We start from the raw sequence: 20,302 nt of genomic DNA, 5'->3' as shown, positions 1-20,302 counted from the left end.
CCGGAGGGAGCATCCCCAGAGTGGCACAGAGGGAGAAAAAACCGACTTGGGGGGGAGACAGAGCCCTGCCAGACCCCTGAGGGGCCGAGGGAAGCCCCCCCCTGGCACTGAGAGGAGCGCCTCCTCCCCACACCCACCCAGGCCCCAGGCCCAGCTCATGGGGCCTGGGATGTTCCTTCCCAAAGTTCATCCGGCTAACAGGCCGACTGACTCTCTGGCTGAGATGAAGCTTCCTGCCTGGAGCCCCCCTCAGCTGCAGCCCCCTAGCCTGGCAGGAGGAGGAACTGGGCAGGGGGCTCTTTAATTCACCCCCTCCAACACAGGCACAGCCTCCTCTGCCTCCTTCTCCATCAAAACCTGTCTTCTCACGGAAGACGAACCAGCTGAGCTTCTGCTGGAGACGGATGACGCGGCTGAATGGCGAATTCTCACTGACTGGTGCTTCTCTGCCGCCCCTCGGACTTCGGAGAACCATTTCTGCCCCTCCTTCCCCATCACAGGCCGAAAAGTTTCCCTTCTGGGGCTGGAAGCAGATTTCTCTCTTCCCCTGCTTGTGGGGCAGCTGCCATGGGGCCGGCTTGGGCTCCCCCGGTGATGATGGTGCTGCTGATGGGGCCATCCTTGGTCCCTGGGGCTGGAGGGAGGAAGGTGCCCCCAGGTAAGGGGAGGTGCTGTGCAGAAGGGGGGGGGCTTGGAGAGGGACCCCCCTTGTGCCCCTGGCCATCCCAGAGAGGCACCAAGTAAGCCTCCCCTGAGGAGCAGACCCCCCTAAACCCAAAGGCAGGCAGTCCCTGTGGAGAGAAAGGGGGCCAGAGAGATCCAAGCTCAGGGAGGGGCGGGTGGAAAAGCGAAGCGGGGCCCCCCGGGATCCTCACCCACCCGCCCCCCCACCGCTTCTGCCTCACCCCATTGCCCCTTGAGCTGAGCTGCCTCCACAGGAGTCGGGGCACTAGAGGCTCCGTCGCCCCCGAGGAGGACCCTTTGGAAGGGGGGGCAGTGAAAGAGAAAGGGGGACTTGCAGGGCAGGGCAGGGGTGGGGAGGAGAAGAGCTGGTGGGGTCTGTGCTGAGATGGCGCACTTGGCAGACAGTCCTCCTGGATCAGGCCCAAGAGGGAGCTTGGCCTCTTTCTCCAAGCATGGCCCCCCAAGCTTGGCCCCCCAAGGGGTGTGTGAGAGCGAACTGAACCAGCCCCTCCCATCATCTGCCCCCTCCAGCCTTCCCTCTTGGCAGCCTCCTCTTGAGGAAAGCTCACCAGAAGTGGGGAGAGGCTCTTCCGCCCACGCTCAGCGCTGGGCCTGGCATCAGCCAAGAGCCCTTGAGCAGCCGGGTGACAGGCAGAAGCCCAGCCTACACCCAGCAGGGAGCTGCAGTGATGAGGGACGTCTGCACCTGTGGAACTTCTGCCTGGCCCGCAGCTCTTAAGGGCAGAAAAGCCCTGCCAGGAAAGGGATGGTGGTCCCAGCCCTTCTCCCTTTCACTGCCACTCCAAACTCCCCCCACTCCCTCCCCCCCATCTCCAATGTGGGTAGAGTCCAGAGTGGGCTTGCAAAGTGACCCTGTGTGCATTGCACGGTCACTTATAATGTGCATGCAGGGACACCCATGCGCAAAGGTAAGATGCGTTAAACAACTGTTCATGGCCGTGATGGCATTTGTCAGTTGGGTGGTATATACATCTAAGGATGTAATTAATTGAAATACCAGACTTTGAGATTTACAGAGACCCTGGGAAGGCAGCTAAGGCTGCAATCCTGCGCACACTGACCTGGCAGAAAGCCCAATTGTTCAGGCATCAGGAGTTTTAGGCATCAGGACCTTTAAAGGCGATGCAGTCATGAGAGCCCCCCCCCCCAGTTAAAAGTATGCAAATCAGCTTTTATGGGTTTTTAAAAATAAGATGTTCATATCAATGGGGGCATATTTTCAAGAGGAGGACAAGGGCCAGGCCATTCACAGCTCTAGACCCTTGCTTCCTAAAGGCACATTATATCGAAAAGGGGTGACAAAAAGGAGTAAAGATAATACTACTGCTAATAAAGTTTATTTAATCCAAAATTAACTTCCAAACAGCTATGCAACTTTTTGAACACACATGAGATTGGATTGATAAGGACACTATTTTATTTTTTAAATATGTGTGTGCCTCCTGTTCCCTTTACAGTAACATTCATCTTGGGAATGGATTAAGTGCACCCAGAAACATAGGTGGTGGGGAGAATGAGAAAGGACCAAAAAGCAGCGGGAAGAAAGAGAGTTGCAGCAGACATCTATTCGTCAGAGACTGAATGTCAACCAGCGATTCTTTTTGCTCTTTGCTTGGAGAAGACACCAGTCTTCTCCAAGCAAAGAGACACCATCTTGGACACCGGTCGAGAGTGCTGGTCCCTGATTTTTCACGCGTTTTCTTATGTTGCCTCTTCCTTTGCACTGCTGTGTGCTTCCTTACCTTACCTCGGGCCCTCCAGATGGCTTGGACTTCAACTCCCATCTGCCCCAGCCAGTATGGCCAATGGTCAGGGATGCTGGGAGAGGTAGTCCAAAACACCTGGACGGTACCAGGTTGGGGGTGGCTGGCGTAGGTGAGGGTCCGTCAGGGCATCTGTCTGGGTTGGGTTTTTCTGCTGCTGCTGCTCTATTTTGGTTGCATTGCGTAGGATTATTTATAATACATATATCCACACACAGTCAGAAAGGGATCGATTAAGGTTTTCCCTAAAAGGTGCATTAAAAAACTTTTAAATCAATATATAAAAAATATGGGACAACATGGCTTGAAAAGAGGGTTAGACAAGGCATGGAGGAGAAGCTTATCAGTGGCCACTAGTCATGATTTGCTGCCTCCAGTTTCAGAGGCTGTGGAACATGGGCAGGAGGGAACGATTCCTCTCCTGCCCTGCTTGTGGGCTTCCCCTTGGGGCACCTGGCTGGCCACTGTGTGAACAGGATAGTGGACTAGAATTTTTAGATAAATGTGGTTGGTTTAATAATAGACAAATTTAATTTGATGCTGTCAAATGCTACTTAGTAAGGCTAAGAGTTAAAGACAAATTTCTGTAAATGTTTGAGTGTTTTGATTCTGTTATATTATTGTAATATTCGTTAAAGGTGGCTTTTCATTCTAACAATATGTGGTTTCTCTGGAAGTTTTGTGGCTTATTATATCGAGCCTGTTTGTCAGTCTGTTTCCCACCTCCCAGCTGAGCAGAGCAGAATAGAGGAAGCTGCTCCAGCTGGTCCAGGGACTACAGAAGCAAGCAAGCTCCCAGAGAGCTAGTGGACAGGGGGAGCAAACAGGAATTGGCCAGGGGAGTTCGGCAGGGGAGGTCAAGGGGGAGGCCCCTAACATTTTTTTAAAGAAACATTTTTTTTCATTTCTTTGTCCTGTAACACACACTTCCATACCAGTGGGACTCTGTTTTTAGCCTCCAGTGAGTAGAGGACAAAGCACCGGCTACTCTAGAACAATCAGAAAGGTGGACACAAAAAGTAAGACATACTATGGAAGGACAAGACTCTCCAGTGGTGGTGACCTGCGAGCTGTGTGCCATGTTTGTTTTCTCGCCTGAGAACAACATGTGCAACAAGTGCAAGTTGATCACGCTGCTGGAAGAAAAAGTAAGAGGACTGGAGCGGTGAGTGGCGACCCTCCAGGGCATAAGAGAACATGAAGAGTGCTTGGACAGAACGGTGGAACTACAGCAGCAAAGTGAAGAACAGAAGCTAGAAGAGCAACAGCAAGCTGAGGCAGAAGAGGGAAATGATGAGGTGAGGAAAAATGCAGTCGAGGATACTCCTTGGAAAAGGGTGACAGTTAGGAGAAGAAGAACTAGAAGCCACTCTGCACCAGTGGAGGCAGTGGAACTAGGGAACCGTTTCGAGGTACTTGAAGATGAGACTGGAGGGCAGCCTGCAGAGGAAGAACTATAGGGGAACCTACATGAGAGTGAGCAAGAGGCTGAAGGTCAGAAAAGCAGAGGTGATGAAACCAAGGCCTACAAGAAGAAGAGAAGAGTAGTAGTAGTGGGAGGCTCCTTGCTGCGTGGGATCGAAACGCAAGTATGTCCCAAAGACCCGTGGACTCGCCAGGTATGTTGTCTCCCTGGAGGACAGATTAGAGACGTGACTGAGAGGTTGCCTGCACTCATAAAGCCCACTGACAGGTATCCCTTTCTTCTCATCCATGTGGGAACAAATGATACCGCCAAGCGGAGCTACGAAGAGATCACGTCAGACTTTGAAGCTTTGGGAAGGAAACTCAAGAACTTTGGGGCCCAGATAGTTTTCTCATCCATCCTTCCAGAAGTCAGAAGAGGGATAGAAAGGGAACGAAACATACTCCGGGTGAATGACTGGCTACGAAGGTGGTGCCGACGAGAGAGATTTGGATTCCGGGACCACGGGCTATACTTCCTGGAAGATGGGCTGTTGGCAAGGGATGGGTTGCACCTCACAAAGGCTGGGAAGAATGTGTTTGGCCACAGCATGAAGAACTTCATCAGGAGGGCTTTAAACTGAATCCTACGGGGAAGGGAGACATAAAGTTGGGGGTAACAATGGACGAAGGCGCATGCACTGCAATGAACAGCTCTGATAGCGCCCAATAATAGTCTTCAGACACATGTAGGAAGAAAGCCAGACTATGAAGCACATGGTCTTTGGTGTCTATATACTAATGCCCAGAGTATGGGAAACAAACAGAACGAACTTGAACTCTTAATACAAGAGGGAAATTATGACCTGATAGGTATAACTGAGACTTGGTGGGATGACTCTCATGACTGGAATACAGCAGTTGAAGGATATAACTTGTTCAAAAAGAACAGGAGGAACAGAAAGGGAGGTGGGGTTGCACTGTATGTGAAAAATACATAACTCTGCACAGAAATACAGGAGGATGAGCTTGATAGCCCCATCGAGAGCATCTGGATCAAAATAAATGGAGCAAAGAATAAAAGGAACCTGGTGGTCGGAGTCTACTACCGGCCACCCAATCAAGGAGAAGACGAGGATGAAACTTTTGAAAAGCAAATAGCCAATGTTTCAAGGAAGCATGATGTAGTAGTAATGGGGGACTTCGATTTCCCTGATATTTGTTGGGAGACGAATTCTGCAAAACATGGCCCCTCCAGGAAATTCCTGACTTGTGTGGTGGATACCTTCCTCCTACAGAACGTGGAGGAAGGAACTAGAGGATCGGCTATCCTTGACTTGATCCTAACCAACAGAGATGACTTAGTGGAGAAAGTAGCAGTTACAGGAACTCTGGGGGAAAGCGACCATGTTGTACTTGAGTTCTTGGTTCTAAGGGAAGCAAAAGCCGAGTGTAGTCAAACGCGTACCCTGGATTTTAGGAAAGCTGATTTTAATCAACTCAGAACAATGATCAGTAAGGTCCCATGGCAAGCGACGCTAACGAGAAAAGGAGTCCAAGATGGGTGGGAGCTTTTAAAAAAGGAAATTCTCAAGGCACAATTACAAACAATTCCAACAAGAAAAAAAGGTGGAAGACAACAGAAGAAGCCAAGATGGCCTCACAAAAAGCTTAGAGATTACCTGAAAACAGAAAAGGACACATATAGGAAGTGGAAGGAAGGCCAAGCTACAAAGGAAGAGTACAGGCAGGTAGCACAGAATTGAAGGGATGGCGTCAGGAAGGCTAAAGCTGAGAACGAGCTGAGGTTAGCGAGGGTGGCTAAAAGCAACAAAAAGGCTTTCTTCAGCTACGTGCATAGTAAAAGGCAGAGGAAAGAAATGGTTGTTCAGCTATTAAATAAGGATGGCAAAATAATAACAGATGACAAAGAAAAGGCAGAGGTGCTCAATTCCTACTTTGGCTCAGTCTTCTCCCAGAAGAGGGTGTTTGACCCCCATGGCAAAGGCGAAGTACAGGCTGAAGGGGCAGGATTGCAGCTTGAGATCGATAGGCATATGGTCAAGGAACACCTAATGACTTTGAATGAGTTCAAATCTCCAGGGCCAGATGAACTGCATCCTAGAGTAATAAAGGAACTGGCAGAAGAAGTCTCAGAGCCACTGTCTATTCTCTTTGAGAAATCATGGAGGACGGGTGAAGTGCCAGAGGACTGAAGGAGGGCTAATGTTGTCCCTATCTTCAAAAAGGGCAAAAAGGAGGAGCCTGGGAACTACGGACCAATCAGTCTGACATCAATCCCTGGGAAAATTCCGGAGCAGATTCTAAAGCAATCCATCTGTGAGCACCTTGACAACAATGCCGTGATTACTCGAAGCCAACATGGATTTGTCAAGAACAGATGAATCTGATCTCATTTTTTTATCAGGACACCTCCCTTGTGGACCATAGGAATGCTGTGGACATAACATACCTCGACTTCAGCAAAGCTTTCGACAAAGTGCCCCATGATATCCTGATAAGCAAACTAGCTCAAAGTGGGCTAGATGAAACCACTCTCAGGTGGATCCACAGTTGGCTACAGAATCGGACTAAAACACTGCTTATCAATGGGATCTTCTCAAACTGGGGAGAGGTAATGAGCGGGGTACCACAGGGCTCAGTCCTTGGCCCAGTGCTCTTCAACATTTTTATGAATGAGTTGGAGGAGGAGGTGCAGGAAATGCTGATCAAATTTGCAGATGACATAAAATTGGGCAGGACAGCTAATACTTTGGAAGACAGAAACAAAATTCAACATGATCTTGATAGACTGGAGCGCTGGGCAGAAAACAACAGAATGAAATTTAATAGGGATCAATGCTAAGTTCTGCATGTAGAAAGAGAAACCAAATGCACAGTTACAAGATGGGGGATACGTGGCTCAACAACACTGCAAGCGAGAAGGATCTTGGAATTGTTGTCAGTCACAAGCTGAATATGAGCCAACAATGTGATGTGGCTGCAAAAAAGGCAAATGCTCTTTGGGCTGCATTAATAGAAGCATAGCTTCCAAATCCCAGGAAGAACTAGTTCCCCTCTACTCAGCACTGTTTAGGCCTCATCTGGAGTACTATGTCCAGTTCTGGGCACCACATTTTAAGAAGGATGCAAACAAGCTGGAGAGGGTTCAGAGGAGGGCAACAAATGTGATCAGGGCAGTGGAAACAAAGCCCGATGAAGAGAGATCTGGGCATGTTTAGCCTTGAGAAGACTGAAGGGAGATAGGATAGCGCTCTTGAAAGACTTGAAGGACTTGAAAGGCAGTCACAGAGAGGAAGGCCAGGATCTCTTCTCGGTCATCCTAGAGTGCAGGACACGGAACAATGGGCTCAAGTGACAGGAAGCCAGATTCCGGCTGAACATCAGGAAAAACTTCCTTTTAGAGCAATACAACAATGGAACCCATTGGTGGGGGGCTCTCCCACACTGGAGGCATTCAAGATGGGGCTGGACAGCCATCTGTCAGGGATGCTCTGACTTGGATTCCTGCATTGAGCACGGGGTTGGACTAGATGGTCTTATAGGCCACTTCCAACCCTACTATTCTATGATTCTATGAACCCATCCAGTCTGGACTGCCTGGTGAATTTGGTTGATTTGGCTCACTTGGAAGTTGCTGTTCTGCATCATTTTCCTTGAATATGAACTGTTGCCCAGAACAGATACCAGAACGTGGCTTCTGTGGAAGTTTTGTGGCTTATTGTGCCCCCACCATGCAGTTATGTGTGACTGCTGAGTCTGGTTGATTTTGGTCATTTGGAAGTGGCCGTTCCGGGCTGTTCCACATGTGTTCTGGGCATTATAGGATTAGTAATATGATATTTGCAAGGGTTTTTATCCTAAAACATTGTTCTCAAGTGTCTCTAACGCTTGCCGCAGTTTTTGGCATTTTTCTTTTTAAATAAAGGGCCCATTCCGGCTTTTACACTCTCCCCGTCCTGCATGTGCCTGGGGCTTTCCAGGGTGTAAGTGGGAAGGTCCCTGCCCCAAGGAGCTTCCAGTCCCAAACTGGGGCCTAGGCAAGCAGCAGAGGGAGGGGAGGGTGGGGGGAGACTCTGAGTGCCTGCGCCAGCTGCATGGCTTTGGCTTGGCCGCAGGCTCCCCAAGAGGAAAGACAAGCATGCCCGGGGTTGTCCTGCTCTCGTCTCTGCCTGGGGAGGGGGATCTGGTACTGCCCAGTGATAGGAGCAGCAGCAAAATTCTGAAATTTCTGGAGCTGTTTTCAGAACACAAGAACCTCAGAAGGGCCCTGCTGGGTCAGATCCAGGGTCCCTCTAGTCCAGCATTCTGTGCACAGAGTGGCCAACCAGGTGTTGATCAGGAACCCACAAGCACGGCACCCTCCCGCCCCTGTCCCCCGGCAACTGGTGTACAGAGGCTTGCTGCCTCTGGTCCTGGAGGCGGCACATGGCCCCAGTCCTTCTCCACCAGGGAAGGCGCAGCGAAAAGGGGGCATCCCGATGAACCCAGGAATCTCTTTTCCAAATGAGGCGTGCGTGCCTAGACTCCCAGGGCGAGCGGGCCCGGCTGCGACACCCCTTGGCTGAAGGCGCTGAACGGGGGCGCAGGCGCCTTCCCCCCACGGGGCCCGGCCAGCGTGGCTTGAGGCTGGGGGGGGCAAGCGGGCAGCGGCATCTGAGGCGCCCCTCACTCGGCGGTGCAGCCGGAGCCCCCTCCGTGGCGCCCGCCCGCTTTCTCTGACCGACCCCCATCTTCCCCCGCAGCCCCCCACTTCCTGCTCCAGGGGAAATGGGACTGCCGCTTTGCCCACGGGACGCAGCCGGTGCGCTTCCACTACAGGGAGATCTACGGCCGGCAGCGCTACGCCCACTTCGACAGCGCCCCGGGCCGGTGGGTGGCCGACGCGGCGTGGGCCGAGCCAGACGTCCGGCGGTGGAACCAGGACAAGGCGCTGCTGCGGGCCGGGATGGCCGTGTTGGAGCGCTTCTGCCGGCACAACTACGAGATCTTGGGGCCTTTCGCCCACGCGCGGCGGGGTGAGTGGGGGGCCCGGCCAGGGCCAGGCAGGCGAGGGGGGCGCGGAGAGGGGAGGAGGGGGGCGTCTCCTCCAAGCGCCGGGGGGGGGGTCTGTGCGGGCGGGGCCCAGCCCGCTCTCAGGCTCCTCCCTGTCGTCATGGGCTGGGGCTGCAGAGGAGACCCCTTTGAGAGAAGCCCCCCCCCATGATTGGGAGACCAAAGGCGGTGATGGGGGGGACGGAGGGCAGCGAGGAGGAGACCGAGGGAGCGGGGGCAGAGGCAGGAGCAGGGTTTGAAGGGTCTCTCTCTCTCCTCTTCGCTCTGCAGTTTTTCTTGTTGTTCAGTCGTGTCCGACTCTTCGTGACCCCACGGACCATGGCACGCCAGGCCTTCCTGTCCTCCGCTCTGTCCTGGAGCGTGCTCGAGTTCATATTCATCGCATCCATGATGCTATCCAGCCATCTCATCCTCTGCCGTCCCCTTCTCCTTTTGCCTTCAGGCTTTCCCAGCATCAGGGTCTTTTCCAGAGAGTTTTCTCTTCGCATTAGGTGGCGAAAATATTGGAACTTCAGCTTCAGTATCTGTCCTTCCAATGAGCACTCAGGGTTGATTTCCTTCAGGATGGACTGATTTGACCTCCTTGCAGTCCAGGGGACTCGTAAGAGTCTTCTCCAGCACCACAGTTCGAAAGCATGAATTCTTCGGCACTCAGCCTTCCTTATAGTCCAGCTCTCACAGCCATACATTACTACTGGGAAAACCATCGCTTTGATTAGACGGACCTTTGTCGGCAAGGTGATGTCTCTGCTTCTGACTATGCTGTCTAGGTTGGCCATAGCTTTCCTCCCAAGGAGCAAGCGTCTTTTAATTTCATGGCTACAGTCACCGTCTGTGGTGATCTTGGAGCCCAAGAAAGTAAAATTTGTCACTGCTTCCATTTCTTCCCCTTCCATATGCCAGGAAGTGATGGGGCCAGATGCCATGATCTTAGTTTTTTTAATGTTGAGTTTCAAACCAGCTTTTGCACTCTCCTCTTTCACCCTCAACAAGAGGCTCTTGAGATCCTCTTCACTTTCTGCCATTAGGGTGGTATCGTCTGCATATCGGAGGTTGTTGATAATTCTCCCAGCAATCTTAATTCCGACCTCTGATTCATCCAACCCGGCATTTCTCATGATGTACTCTGCATATAAGTTAAATAAGCAGGGTGACAATATGCAGCCTTGTCGTACTCGTTTCCCAATTTTGAACCAATCGGTTGTTCCATGTCTGGTTCTTACTGTTGCTTCTTGACCCTCGTACAGGTTTCTCAGGAGACAGGTAAGGTGGTCTGGTACTCCCATCACTTTAAGAATTTGCCACAGTTTGTCGTGATCCACACAATCAAAGGCTTTAGCGTAGTCAATGAAGCAGAAACATACGTTTTTCTGGAATTCTCTTGCTTTCTCCATGATGCAGCGAATGTTGACGATTTGATCTCTAGTTCCTCTGCCTCTTCGAAACCCAGCTTGTACTTCCGGTAGTTCTTGGTTCGCATACTGCTGAAGCCTAGCTTGTAGGATTTTGAGCATCACCTTGGTGGCATGTGAAATGAGCGCAATTGTGCGGTAGTTTGAACACTCTTTGGCATTGCCCTTCTTTGGAATTGGAATGTAAACTGATCTTTTCCAGTCTTGTGGCCACTGTTGAGTGTTCCAAATTTGTTGGCATATTGAATGCAGCACTTTAACAGCATCATCTTTTAGGATTTTAAATAGCTCAGCTGGAATACTGTCATCTCCACTAGCTTTGTTGTTAGTAATGCTTCCTAAGGCCCACTTGACTTCACTTTCTAGGATGTCCGGCTCAAGTTCAGTGACCGCACTATCATGGCTATCAGGGACATTCAGATCTTTCCTGTATAGTTCTTCTGTGTATTCTTTCCACCTCTTCTTAATCTCATCTGCTTCTGTGAGGTCCCTGCCTTCTTTGTCCTTTATCATGCCCGTCTTTGCACAAAACGTTCCCTTGAGATCTCCGATTTTCTTGAAGAGATCTCTAGTCTTTCCCATTCTGTTGTTTTCCTCAGTTTCTTTGCATTGTTCATTTAAGAAGGCCTTCTTGTCTCTCCTTGCTATTCTCTGGAACTCTGCATTCAGTTGGGTATATCTTCCCCTTTCTCCCTTGCTTTTCGCTTCCCTTCTTTCCTCAGCTACTTGTAAAGCCTCATCAGACAGCCACTTTGCTTTTTTGCATTTCTTTTTCTTTGGGATGGATTGAGTTGCTGCCTCCTGAACAATGTTACGGACCTCCGTCCTTAGCTCCTCAGGCACTCTGTCTATCAGGTCTAATCCCTGAAATCTATTCCTCACCTCCACTGTGTATTCATAAGGGATATGATTTAGGTCATACCTGAATGGTTTAGTGGTTGGGGTTTTATCTTTTACTTACTTACTTATTTATTTATTTAAATCATTTCTTGGCTGCCTTTCAAAATAATATATTTTTGAGGCCGTCTTAAAAGTCTTCAAGGACGGAGCACGGTGGACCTCCGATGGCAGCTTGTTCCAAAGGTGTGGGGCTGCTGCAGAGAAGGCCCTCTCACGTGTGGTCACCGTGTGGGGGGGCACTTGTGACTCCCCCCAATACACAGATCTAGACACAAGCAGAGCAGGCTCAGAAGCCCCCCACTGAATCCCCCTCCCCACGGGCAGCAGGGCAGGGCAGGGCAGGGCAGGGAGACACACGCAGAGAAAGAGCAACCAGGAGTCTCCTGGCACCTTCAAGGGGAGCCATACCGCCCCCCCACACACACACCCAAGAACACAAACAACTCCAGGATCTCCAGGGTACCTGGAAAGGGCCTCCTGCCCGGACTATTTCACTTTCTAGGAGGGTGAGAAACACATTTTTCCTCTTTCTCCCCCACTCATCTCTCCCTGACCTGGATCTCATGACACGGCAGCCCACCGTGGCTTCATTGAACCGTGGGGGCTGTTGCATCGTGCCACATGCCCAGGGCGCCATTTTTCCACAGCGCCCATGGGAGCCTGGCTTGCTGCGGCTTGCCATGACACAGGAACCCAGGCAGCAGGGGTGGTGTGAGGGTTTGATAACCCTCAAACAACCCTGAAACAAGCCCTGGGTGATTCCCTTGGGGCCGTAGCCTAGGGAAGGGGGCGTTTCTTCCTGGAATGTCTTTGCCAGCCAGAGGTTCCCCGACCCCGTGGCCATTCCAGATGGTAAGTAGCTTCCTCATTCCAGAAACAAAAGAAACCCCCACCTCTTTGTGTTGATCTTGCCTCATAATGTGATCTTCTGATGTGGAAGGAAAGGAAAGGTTCCTCCTGTGCAAGCACCGAGTCATTGCTGACTCCTAGAGGGATGCCGCTTTCGCTGGTGTTTTCATGGCAGACCATAGCGGGGTGGTTTGCCATGGCCTTCCCCACTCGTGACTACCTTTCCCCCAGCAAGCTGGGTACTCATTTTACCAACCTTGGAAGGATGGAGGGCTGAGTCGACCTGAGGCGGCTACCCGAGACCTGGCTTCTGCTGGGATCGAACTCAGGTCATGGGGAGAGTTTCAGTTGCAATACTGCCGCCTACCACTCTGTGCCACACGAGGAGCAGTATATAAATATTGTAAATAAATAAATAAATAATCTCCTCTCCCATAAATATGCGCTCACAGTGTCAACTCCTACAAGATTCCCATAAGAGTAAGAACGTGAGAACATAAGGAGAGCCCTGCTGGATGAGAACAAGGGTCCATCTAGTCCAGCATTCTGCGCACACAGTGGCCAGCCAGCTCTCAACCAGGAACCCACAAGCAGGACACGAGTGCAACAGCACCCTCCCACCCATGTTCCCCAGCAACCGGTGTAGATAGGCTCACTGCCTCTAGTACATGGAGGTAGCACAGAGCCATCAAGACTAGTAGCCATGGATAGCCTCCTCCAGGACTTTGTCCAACCCTCTTTCAAAGCCATCCAAATTGGCCATCACCACACCCTTTGGTAGCAAATTCCATAGTTCAGCTATGCGCTGCATGAAGAAGTCCTTGCTTATCCACGTTCTCCACGCTGTGCATAATGTTGTAGACCTCTACCATGTCTCCCATTACCCTTCTGTTTTCCAAGCTAAACAATCCCAGCTGTTGTAACCTTCCCTCATAGGGGAGATGCTCCAGCCCCTTGGTCATGTTGGTTGCCCCTTTCTGCTCTTTTTCCAGCTCTATAATATCATTTTGAGGTGCGGGGACCAGAACTGTACACAGTATTCCAAGTGTGGTCGCACCATAGGGGCAGTATGATCTAGCACTTTTATTCCTAACATGTTTGCCTTTTTTGCAGCGGCTGCACACAGGGTTGACATCTCCATTGAGCTGTCCACCACAACCCCAAGATCTCTTTCCTGGGCGATCACTGCTAGCTCAGATCCCATCAGGCTTCAGATGCCATTTAGATGCCCATTCTCCCAGTCCGGAGAGATCCTTTTGGAGCTCTTCACAATCCCTTTTTGTTTTAACCACCCTAAATAATTTGGAGTCACCCGCAAACCTGGCCACTTCACTGCTCACTCCTAATTCTACTGAGGACAGACATTAAGCTAACGGGCCCTTAATTTCCCGGATCCCCCCCGGATCCCTTGTTGAAAATTGATGTTACATTGGCCAACTTCTGGTCCTCTGGTATAGAGGCTGAACTTAGGGACATGTTGCATATTTTGTTTGGAAGATCAGCAATTTCATATTTAAGTTCTTTGAGAACTCTAGCATGGATACCACGTGGGCCTGGTGATCTATTTGCTTTCAGTTTATCAGTCAGGCCGAGAACGTCATCTTTTGTCACCACTGTTTGCTTCAGTTCCTCAGACTCCCTTCCCAGAGACATCAGTTCAGGCAAGACTTCCATTTTCTGAAGGAAGCTCTCTTTTCTCCAGTAGCTTCCTTCACGCTGCTCCTTAACCATGCCAGGGACCTCTTGGACTTGGTGCTCCCCTTCCTAACCGGTGGTCTATATTTTAGCTGGGCTTCTATTATTGTGGCTTTAAGTAACCTCCAAGCATTCTGAAGGGATTTAATCCTATTGACTCCCCCTTTTAGCTTCCTGTTCACCAGTTCACTCATTTTAGAGAAGTTTCCTCTTTTGAAGTCAAATGTGACTGTGTTGGACTCCCTGGGCAATTTTCCACTTAAATATACATTAAATCTGATAGCACTGTGATCACTGTTTCCAACTGGTTCAACGACATTTACATCTTGTACAAGTTCCTGGGCGACGCCTCTTGGAATTCAATCCAAGGTCGCCTCCCCTCTGGTCAGTTCCAGGACCAACTGTTCTAGGGCACAATCGTTTAGGGCATCGAGAAATGCAACCTCTTTGTCGTGGCCGGAACATGCATTTATCCAGTCAATGTGGGGGTAATTGAAGTTGCCCATTAGTACAACGCTTCCATGTTTGGAGGCCTCCCTGATTTGGTTTCCATCTTAGGGTCACTCTGCGCATTCTGGTCTGGGGGACAAGAGCAGGTTCCTAGCACTAAACTCGTTTTGGAGCCTGGTATTGTCAGCCACAGCGCTTCTGCGGAACAGCCTACCCCTTCGCGGTGTTCCAGTCTGATTGACGCTGTGCCCTCTTTGACGTACAGGGTAACCCCTGCCCCAGTACGCCCTTCCCTGTCCTTCCAATAGAGTTTATATCCAGCGATGACCGCATCCCACTGGTTCTCTCCACTGCACCAGGTTTCTGTACTGCCCACTCTATCCAGGTTCTCCTTTAAAACAGAGCACTCCAACTCTCCCATTTTGTCTTGGAGGCTTCTAGCATTTGCATAAAAACAGCAGTGCTCTGTGTCCCTCCCCAGATGCCTCTGGCATGTGCATCTTTTGCTGTGGGACTTTGGCCCCTTTGATTGGCTATTATGTTCTACCATGTACTGCTGGCCTGTTTCCTCCCCTTCTACATTTTCATCTTCATCCCTTTGGGATGATTCAACCTGAACCAGATGCGTCCCAGCTCCTGTCAGCTTTCCCCCAGGGTTTAGTTGAAGAGCTGCTCTGCCCACCTTTGTATGTTTAGTGCCAGCAGTCTGGTTCCATTTTGGTTCAAGTGGAGCCCGTCCCTCCTGTACAGGCCCGGCTTGTCCCAAAATGTTCCCCAGGGCCTAACAAATCTGAACCCCTCCTCCCGGCACCACCGTCTCATCCACGCATTGAGACCCCTCAGCTTCGCCTGTCTAGCTGGCCCTGCGCGTGGAACAGGTAGCATTCTCGAGACAGCCACCTTGGTGGTGCTGGCTTTCAACCTCCTACCCAGCAACCTAGATTTGGCTTCCAGGACCTCACGACTACATTTCCCGACATCGCTGGTACCACCATGGACCACGCCCACTGACTCTGCCCCAGCACCATCCACTAGGCCATCTAGACGGTTTGTGACATCCGCAACCTTTGCACCAGGCAGGCAATTCACCCTGCGGTCTACACGCCCATCACAAACCCGCTGTCTAAGTGTCTACTGATCGAATCTCCCACTACCACAAGCCATCCACCCGCCCCGGAGACACATCTTTGATGGGAGAGGATATTTGTTAGTCTTCCGAGGACTGGGTCCCTTCCAAGGGATCATTTCCCTCTTCCTCAGAATGACGCCTTCCCCACGCCATTCTCTGTGACAGCAGAGGAGCGGTCACCCTGGGAGTGGGACACAGCTAATGGGTCCCTGAAGGTCTCGCCACCCACCTCTCTGCCTCTCTTAGCTTCTCCAGGTCAGCATCCTTGGCCTCAAGGGAGCGCCCTTGTTCCCTGAGGGCCAGGAGCTGGTTACATCAAGCACACACCCACGACGCACGACGCCCATCCAGCAGGCAGATGGTCGAACATGTGGCAATCAGTGCAGTACACTGGATAGCCCCCACCCAGCTGCCAGTTTTCTACATTCTCTACTCTTTCCTCAACCTTTCTGTATTAAACCTCGGTAAATAAATCTAGACCTCTGTATATCAAGCTTTTTAATGATCACGCCTTGCAGAATGTTATTTTCTCATTAATGGACAAGTGGGAACGGTGCCCCTTTGGCCCCGAGTGAGGCGGTCTCACACCTCCTCATCACTCACATGATCTGGAACTAGGCATGAGCAGGAAGTGGCCAAGTTTGCTGATGACACCAAAGTCTTTCGGATGGTTAAAACAAAAAAGGACTGTGAGGCGCTCCAGAGGGATCTGTCCAGACTGGGGAATGGGCGTCGCTGAACATTGATATGAAACCGCTGGGGGAGGTTCTCCAGAGATGTGGACTGAGGAGTCGCCAGTCTGCAGTTGACCCCCAGCTCTCTCTCTGCTCTTCATCAAACCCGGTGAGGCAGTGGCTGTACTGAACCAGTGCCTGGCTGCGGAAATGGACTGGATGGGGGCCAATAAATGGAGACTCAGTGCAGACAAGAGGGAGGTACTGTTAGTGGGTGGTTCATCTGCCTGGCTAGGTGATGTTCAACCTGTTTTTTGGGGGGGGGTTGCACTCCCCATAAAGGATCGGGTTTGTAGTTTGGGGCATGCTCATGGACCCAGAACTATCCCTTGAGGCACTGGTGGACTCGGGGCCACGGAGCACCTTTTATCAGCTGATACACCAACTATGTCCCTATCTGGGCAGGGACAGCCTAGCTGTGGTCATCCATGCTCTGATAACCTCTCGTCTAGAGTACTGCAATGCGTTATACCTGGGTCTGCCTTTGAAAACGGCCTGGACACTTCTGCTGGTCCAAAATAGGGCAGTGAGATTGTTAATGGAGACTGGCCAGCGTGGACATATTATGCCAGTACTTTTGCATCTGCACTGGCTGTCAGTCCATGTCCGGGCCCAATTCAAAGTGCTGGTACTAACATCCAAAGCCCTAAACGGCTTGGGGCCATGATACCTGAAGGATCGACTCCTCCTATATACTGCTGCTTGCACCCTAAGATCAGCTTCAGCAGTCCTTGATTGGGAGCCCTTGCCAAGGGAAGTGAGGTGCATGGCTACCAAGAAGAGGGCCTTTCTGCTGTGGCACCCCGGGTGAGGAATGAGCTTCCCGGAGAGGATCTCCTGGTGCCTACACTGTGCTCTTTTTGGCGTCAGGTTAAGGGGTTTTTATTTTCTCGGGCATTTTAGTTTTTCAGTTTCTGTTTTAAATCTGGTATTGTATTTTAAATCTTTCTGCTGTGGCTAGGTTTAATTTGGTTATTTTTTATTTGTATCCTGCAGTTTTAAACTTTAGAAGTTTTATATTCTATTTTATTGCCTTGTATTTTATGGTTTTTAATTGTTGTGAACCGCCCAGAGAGCTCTGGCTATTGGGCGGTATGAAAATGTAACGCACTAAATAAAGAAAATGGCAAACACAGCTCAGTGTAAGCAAGCGTAAAGCGATGTGCCTTGGGGCAAAATATCCCACCTTATGGTTAGTGTAAAAAAGGCAAACTCCATGTTAGTAAAAATTAGAAAAGGAATTGAGAATACAACTGCCAATATCACACTGCCCTTACACAAATACAAGACCACACTTGGAAGACCGTGTACAGGTCACCACACCTCAAAAAGGATATTGCAGAGGTGGAAAAAGTGCAGAAAAAGGCAACTAACATGATCTTTATGTTAGTTGACTGTGCGGATCATCACAAATTGTGGCAAGTTCTTGGTGGTATGGGGATACCAAGTCATCTTGTCTGCCTCCTGAGGAATCTGTATAACGACCAAGTAGCAACGGTAAGAACAGACCACGGAACAACGGACTGGTTTAAGATTGGGAAAGGAGTACGGCAGGCTTGTATACTCTCACCCTACCTATTCAACCTGTATGCAGAACACATCATGCGACGTTCTGGGCTTGATGAAGCCAAGGCTGGAGTTAAAATCACTGGAAGAAATATTAACAATCTCAGATATGCGGATTAGACCTGATAGACAGAGTGCCTGAGGAGCTATGGACGGAGGTCTGTAACATTGTTCAGGAGGCAGCAACTAAATCCATCCCAAAGAAAAAGAAATGCAAGAAAGCAAAGTGGCTGTCTGATGAGGCTTTACAAGTAGCTGAGGAAAGAAGGGAAGCAAAAAGCAAGGGAGAAAGGGGAAGATATACCCAACTGAATGCAGAGTTCCAGAGAATAGCAAGGAGAGACAAGAAGGCCTTCTTAAATGAACAATGCAAGGAAACTGAGGAAAACAATAGAATGGGAAAGACTAGAGATCTCTTCAAGAAAATCGGAAATATCAAGGGAACGTTTTGTGCAAAGACGGGCATGATAAAGGACAAAGAAGGCAGGGACCTAACAGAAGCAGATGAGATTAAGAAGAGGTGGCAAGAATACACAGAAGAACTATACAGGAAAGCTCTGAATGTCCCTGATAGCCATGATAGTGCGGTCACTGAACTTGAGCCGGACATCCTCGAGAGTGAAGTCAAGTGGGCCTTAGGAAGCATTAGTAACAACAAAGCTAGCGGAGATGACAGTCTTCCAGCTGAGCTGTTTAAAATCCTAAAAGATGATGCTGTTAAAGTGCTGCATTCAATATGCCAACAAATTTGGAACACTCAACAGTGGCCACAAGACTGGAAAAGGTCAGTTTACATTCCAATTCCAAAGAAGGGCAACGCCAAAGAGTGTTCAAATTACCATACAATTGTGCTCATTTCACATGCCAGCAAGGTTATGCTCAAAATCCTACAAGCTAGGCTTCAGCAGTATGCAAAGTGAGAAGTACTGGAAGTACAAGCTGGGTTTCAAAGAGGCAGAGGAACTAGAGATCAAATCGCCAACATTTGCTGGATCATGGAGAAAGCAAGAGAATTCCAGAAAAACGTCTATTTCTGCTACATTGACTACACTAAAGCCTTTGATTGTGTGGATCACAACAAACACTGGCAAATTCTTAAAGAGATGGAAGTACCAGACCACCTTACCTGTCTCCTGAGAAACCTGTACGAGGGTCAAGAAGCAACAGTAAGAACCGGACATGGAACAACCGATTGGTTCAAAATTGGGAAAGGGGTACAACAAGGCTGTATATTGTCGCCCTGCTTATTTAACTTATATGCAGAGTACATCATGAGAAACGCCGGGTTGGATGAATCACAGATCGGAATTAAGATTGCCGGGAGAATGATTAACAACCTCAGATACGCAGACGATACCACCCTAATGGCAGAAAGCAAAGAGGATCTCAAGAGCCTCTTGTTGAGGGTGAAAGTGGAGAGTGCAAAAGCTGGTTTGAAACTCAGCATTAAAAAAACGAAGATCATGGCAGCTGGCCCCATCACTTCCTGGCATATAGAAGGGGAAGAAATGGAAGCAGTGACAGATTTTACTTTCTTGGGCTCCAAGATCACCGCAGACAGTGACTGTAGCTATGAAATTAAAAGACGCTTGCTCCTTGGGAGGAAAGCTATGGCAAACCTAGACAGCATAGTCAGAAGCAGAGACATCACCTTGCCGACAAAGGTCTGTCTAATCAAAGCTATGGTTTTCCCAGTAGTAATGTATGGCTGTGAGAGCTGGACTGTAAGGAAGACTGAGCGTTGAAGAATTGATGCTTTCGAACTGTGGTGCTGGAGAAGACTCTTACAAGTCCCCTGGACTGCAAGGAGGTCAGATCAATCAATCCTAAAGGAAATCAACCCTGAGTGCTCATTGGAAGGACAGAGACTGAAGCTGAAGCTCAAATATTTTGGCCACCTAATGCGAAGAGAAAACTCCCTGGAAAAGACCCTGATGCTGGGAAAGATTGATGGCAAAAGGAGAAGGGGACGGCAGAGGATGAGATGGCTAGATAGCATCACTGATGCAATGAATATGAACTTGAGCACATTCTGGGAGAGAGCGGAGGACAGGAAGGCCTGGCGTGCTATGGTTCGTGGGGTCATGAAGAGTCGGACACAACTTAACGACTGAATAACAACAACCACTTTGATGGCTGAAAGCGAGGAGGAGCTGAGGAACCTCATGACGAAGGTGAAAGAAGAAAATGCAAAGCTGGGTTGCAGTTAAACCTACCCCCCCCCCCAAGATTATGGCAGCCAGTGTGATTGACAACTGGCAAATAGAGGGAGAAAACGTGGAGGCAGTGACAGACTTTGTCTTTCTAGGCGCAAAGATTACTGCAGATGCTGACTGCAGCCAGGAAATCAGAAGACGTTTACTTCTTGGGAGGGGAGCAATGACAAATCTTGATAAAATAGTGAAGAGCAGAGACATCACACTGACAACAAAGGTCCGCATAGTTCAAGCAATGGTCTTCCCCGTAGTAACCTATGGCTGCGAGAGCTGGACCATAAGGAAGGCTGAGCGAAGGAAGATAGATGCTTTTGAACTGTGGTGCTGGAGGAAAATTCTGAGAGTGCCTTGGACTGCGAGAAGATCAAACCAGTCCATCCTCCAGGAAATAAAGCCAGACTGC

General features: G+C 49.9%; 1 protein-coding gene across 3 annotated transcripts in view; it reads left to right on the top strand.

The window, feature by feature from the left end:
• The first annotated feature begins 496 nt into the window (after positions 1-496).
• Positions 497-20,302, top strand: part of LOC146356707 (H-2 class II histocompatibility antigen, E-S beta chain-like) — a 33,206-nt gene continuing 13,400 nt past the window's right edge. For all 3 annotated transcript variants that reach the window (XR_014787321.1, XM_084831922.1, XM_084831923.1), the window contains exons 1-2: positions 497-658; positions 8,639-8,911. Coding sequence is in view for 2 of the 3 variants with exons in the window: in XM_084831922.1 (XP_084688048.1) it covers positions 568-658; positions 8,639-8,911 (364 nt within the window). In the remaining variant the exon portion in view is untranslated. The remainder of the gene's footprint in view (positions 659-8,638; positions 8,912-20,302) is intronic.

Source organism: Heloderma suspectum, chromosome 2 (assembly GCF_057233095.1).
Source record: "Heloderma suspectum isolate Gila_16-S chromosome 2, 16-S_ref, whole genome shotgun sequence".
In the NCBI taxonomy this organism is placed as follows: domain Eukaryota; kingdom Metazoa; phylum Chordata; class Lepidosauria; order Squamata; family Helodermatidae; genus Heloderma; species Heloderma suspectum.
The sequence above is the reverse complement of the archived record's forward strand: the minus strand, read 5'-3'. Positions and strand labels throughout refer to the sequence as shown.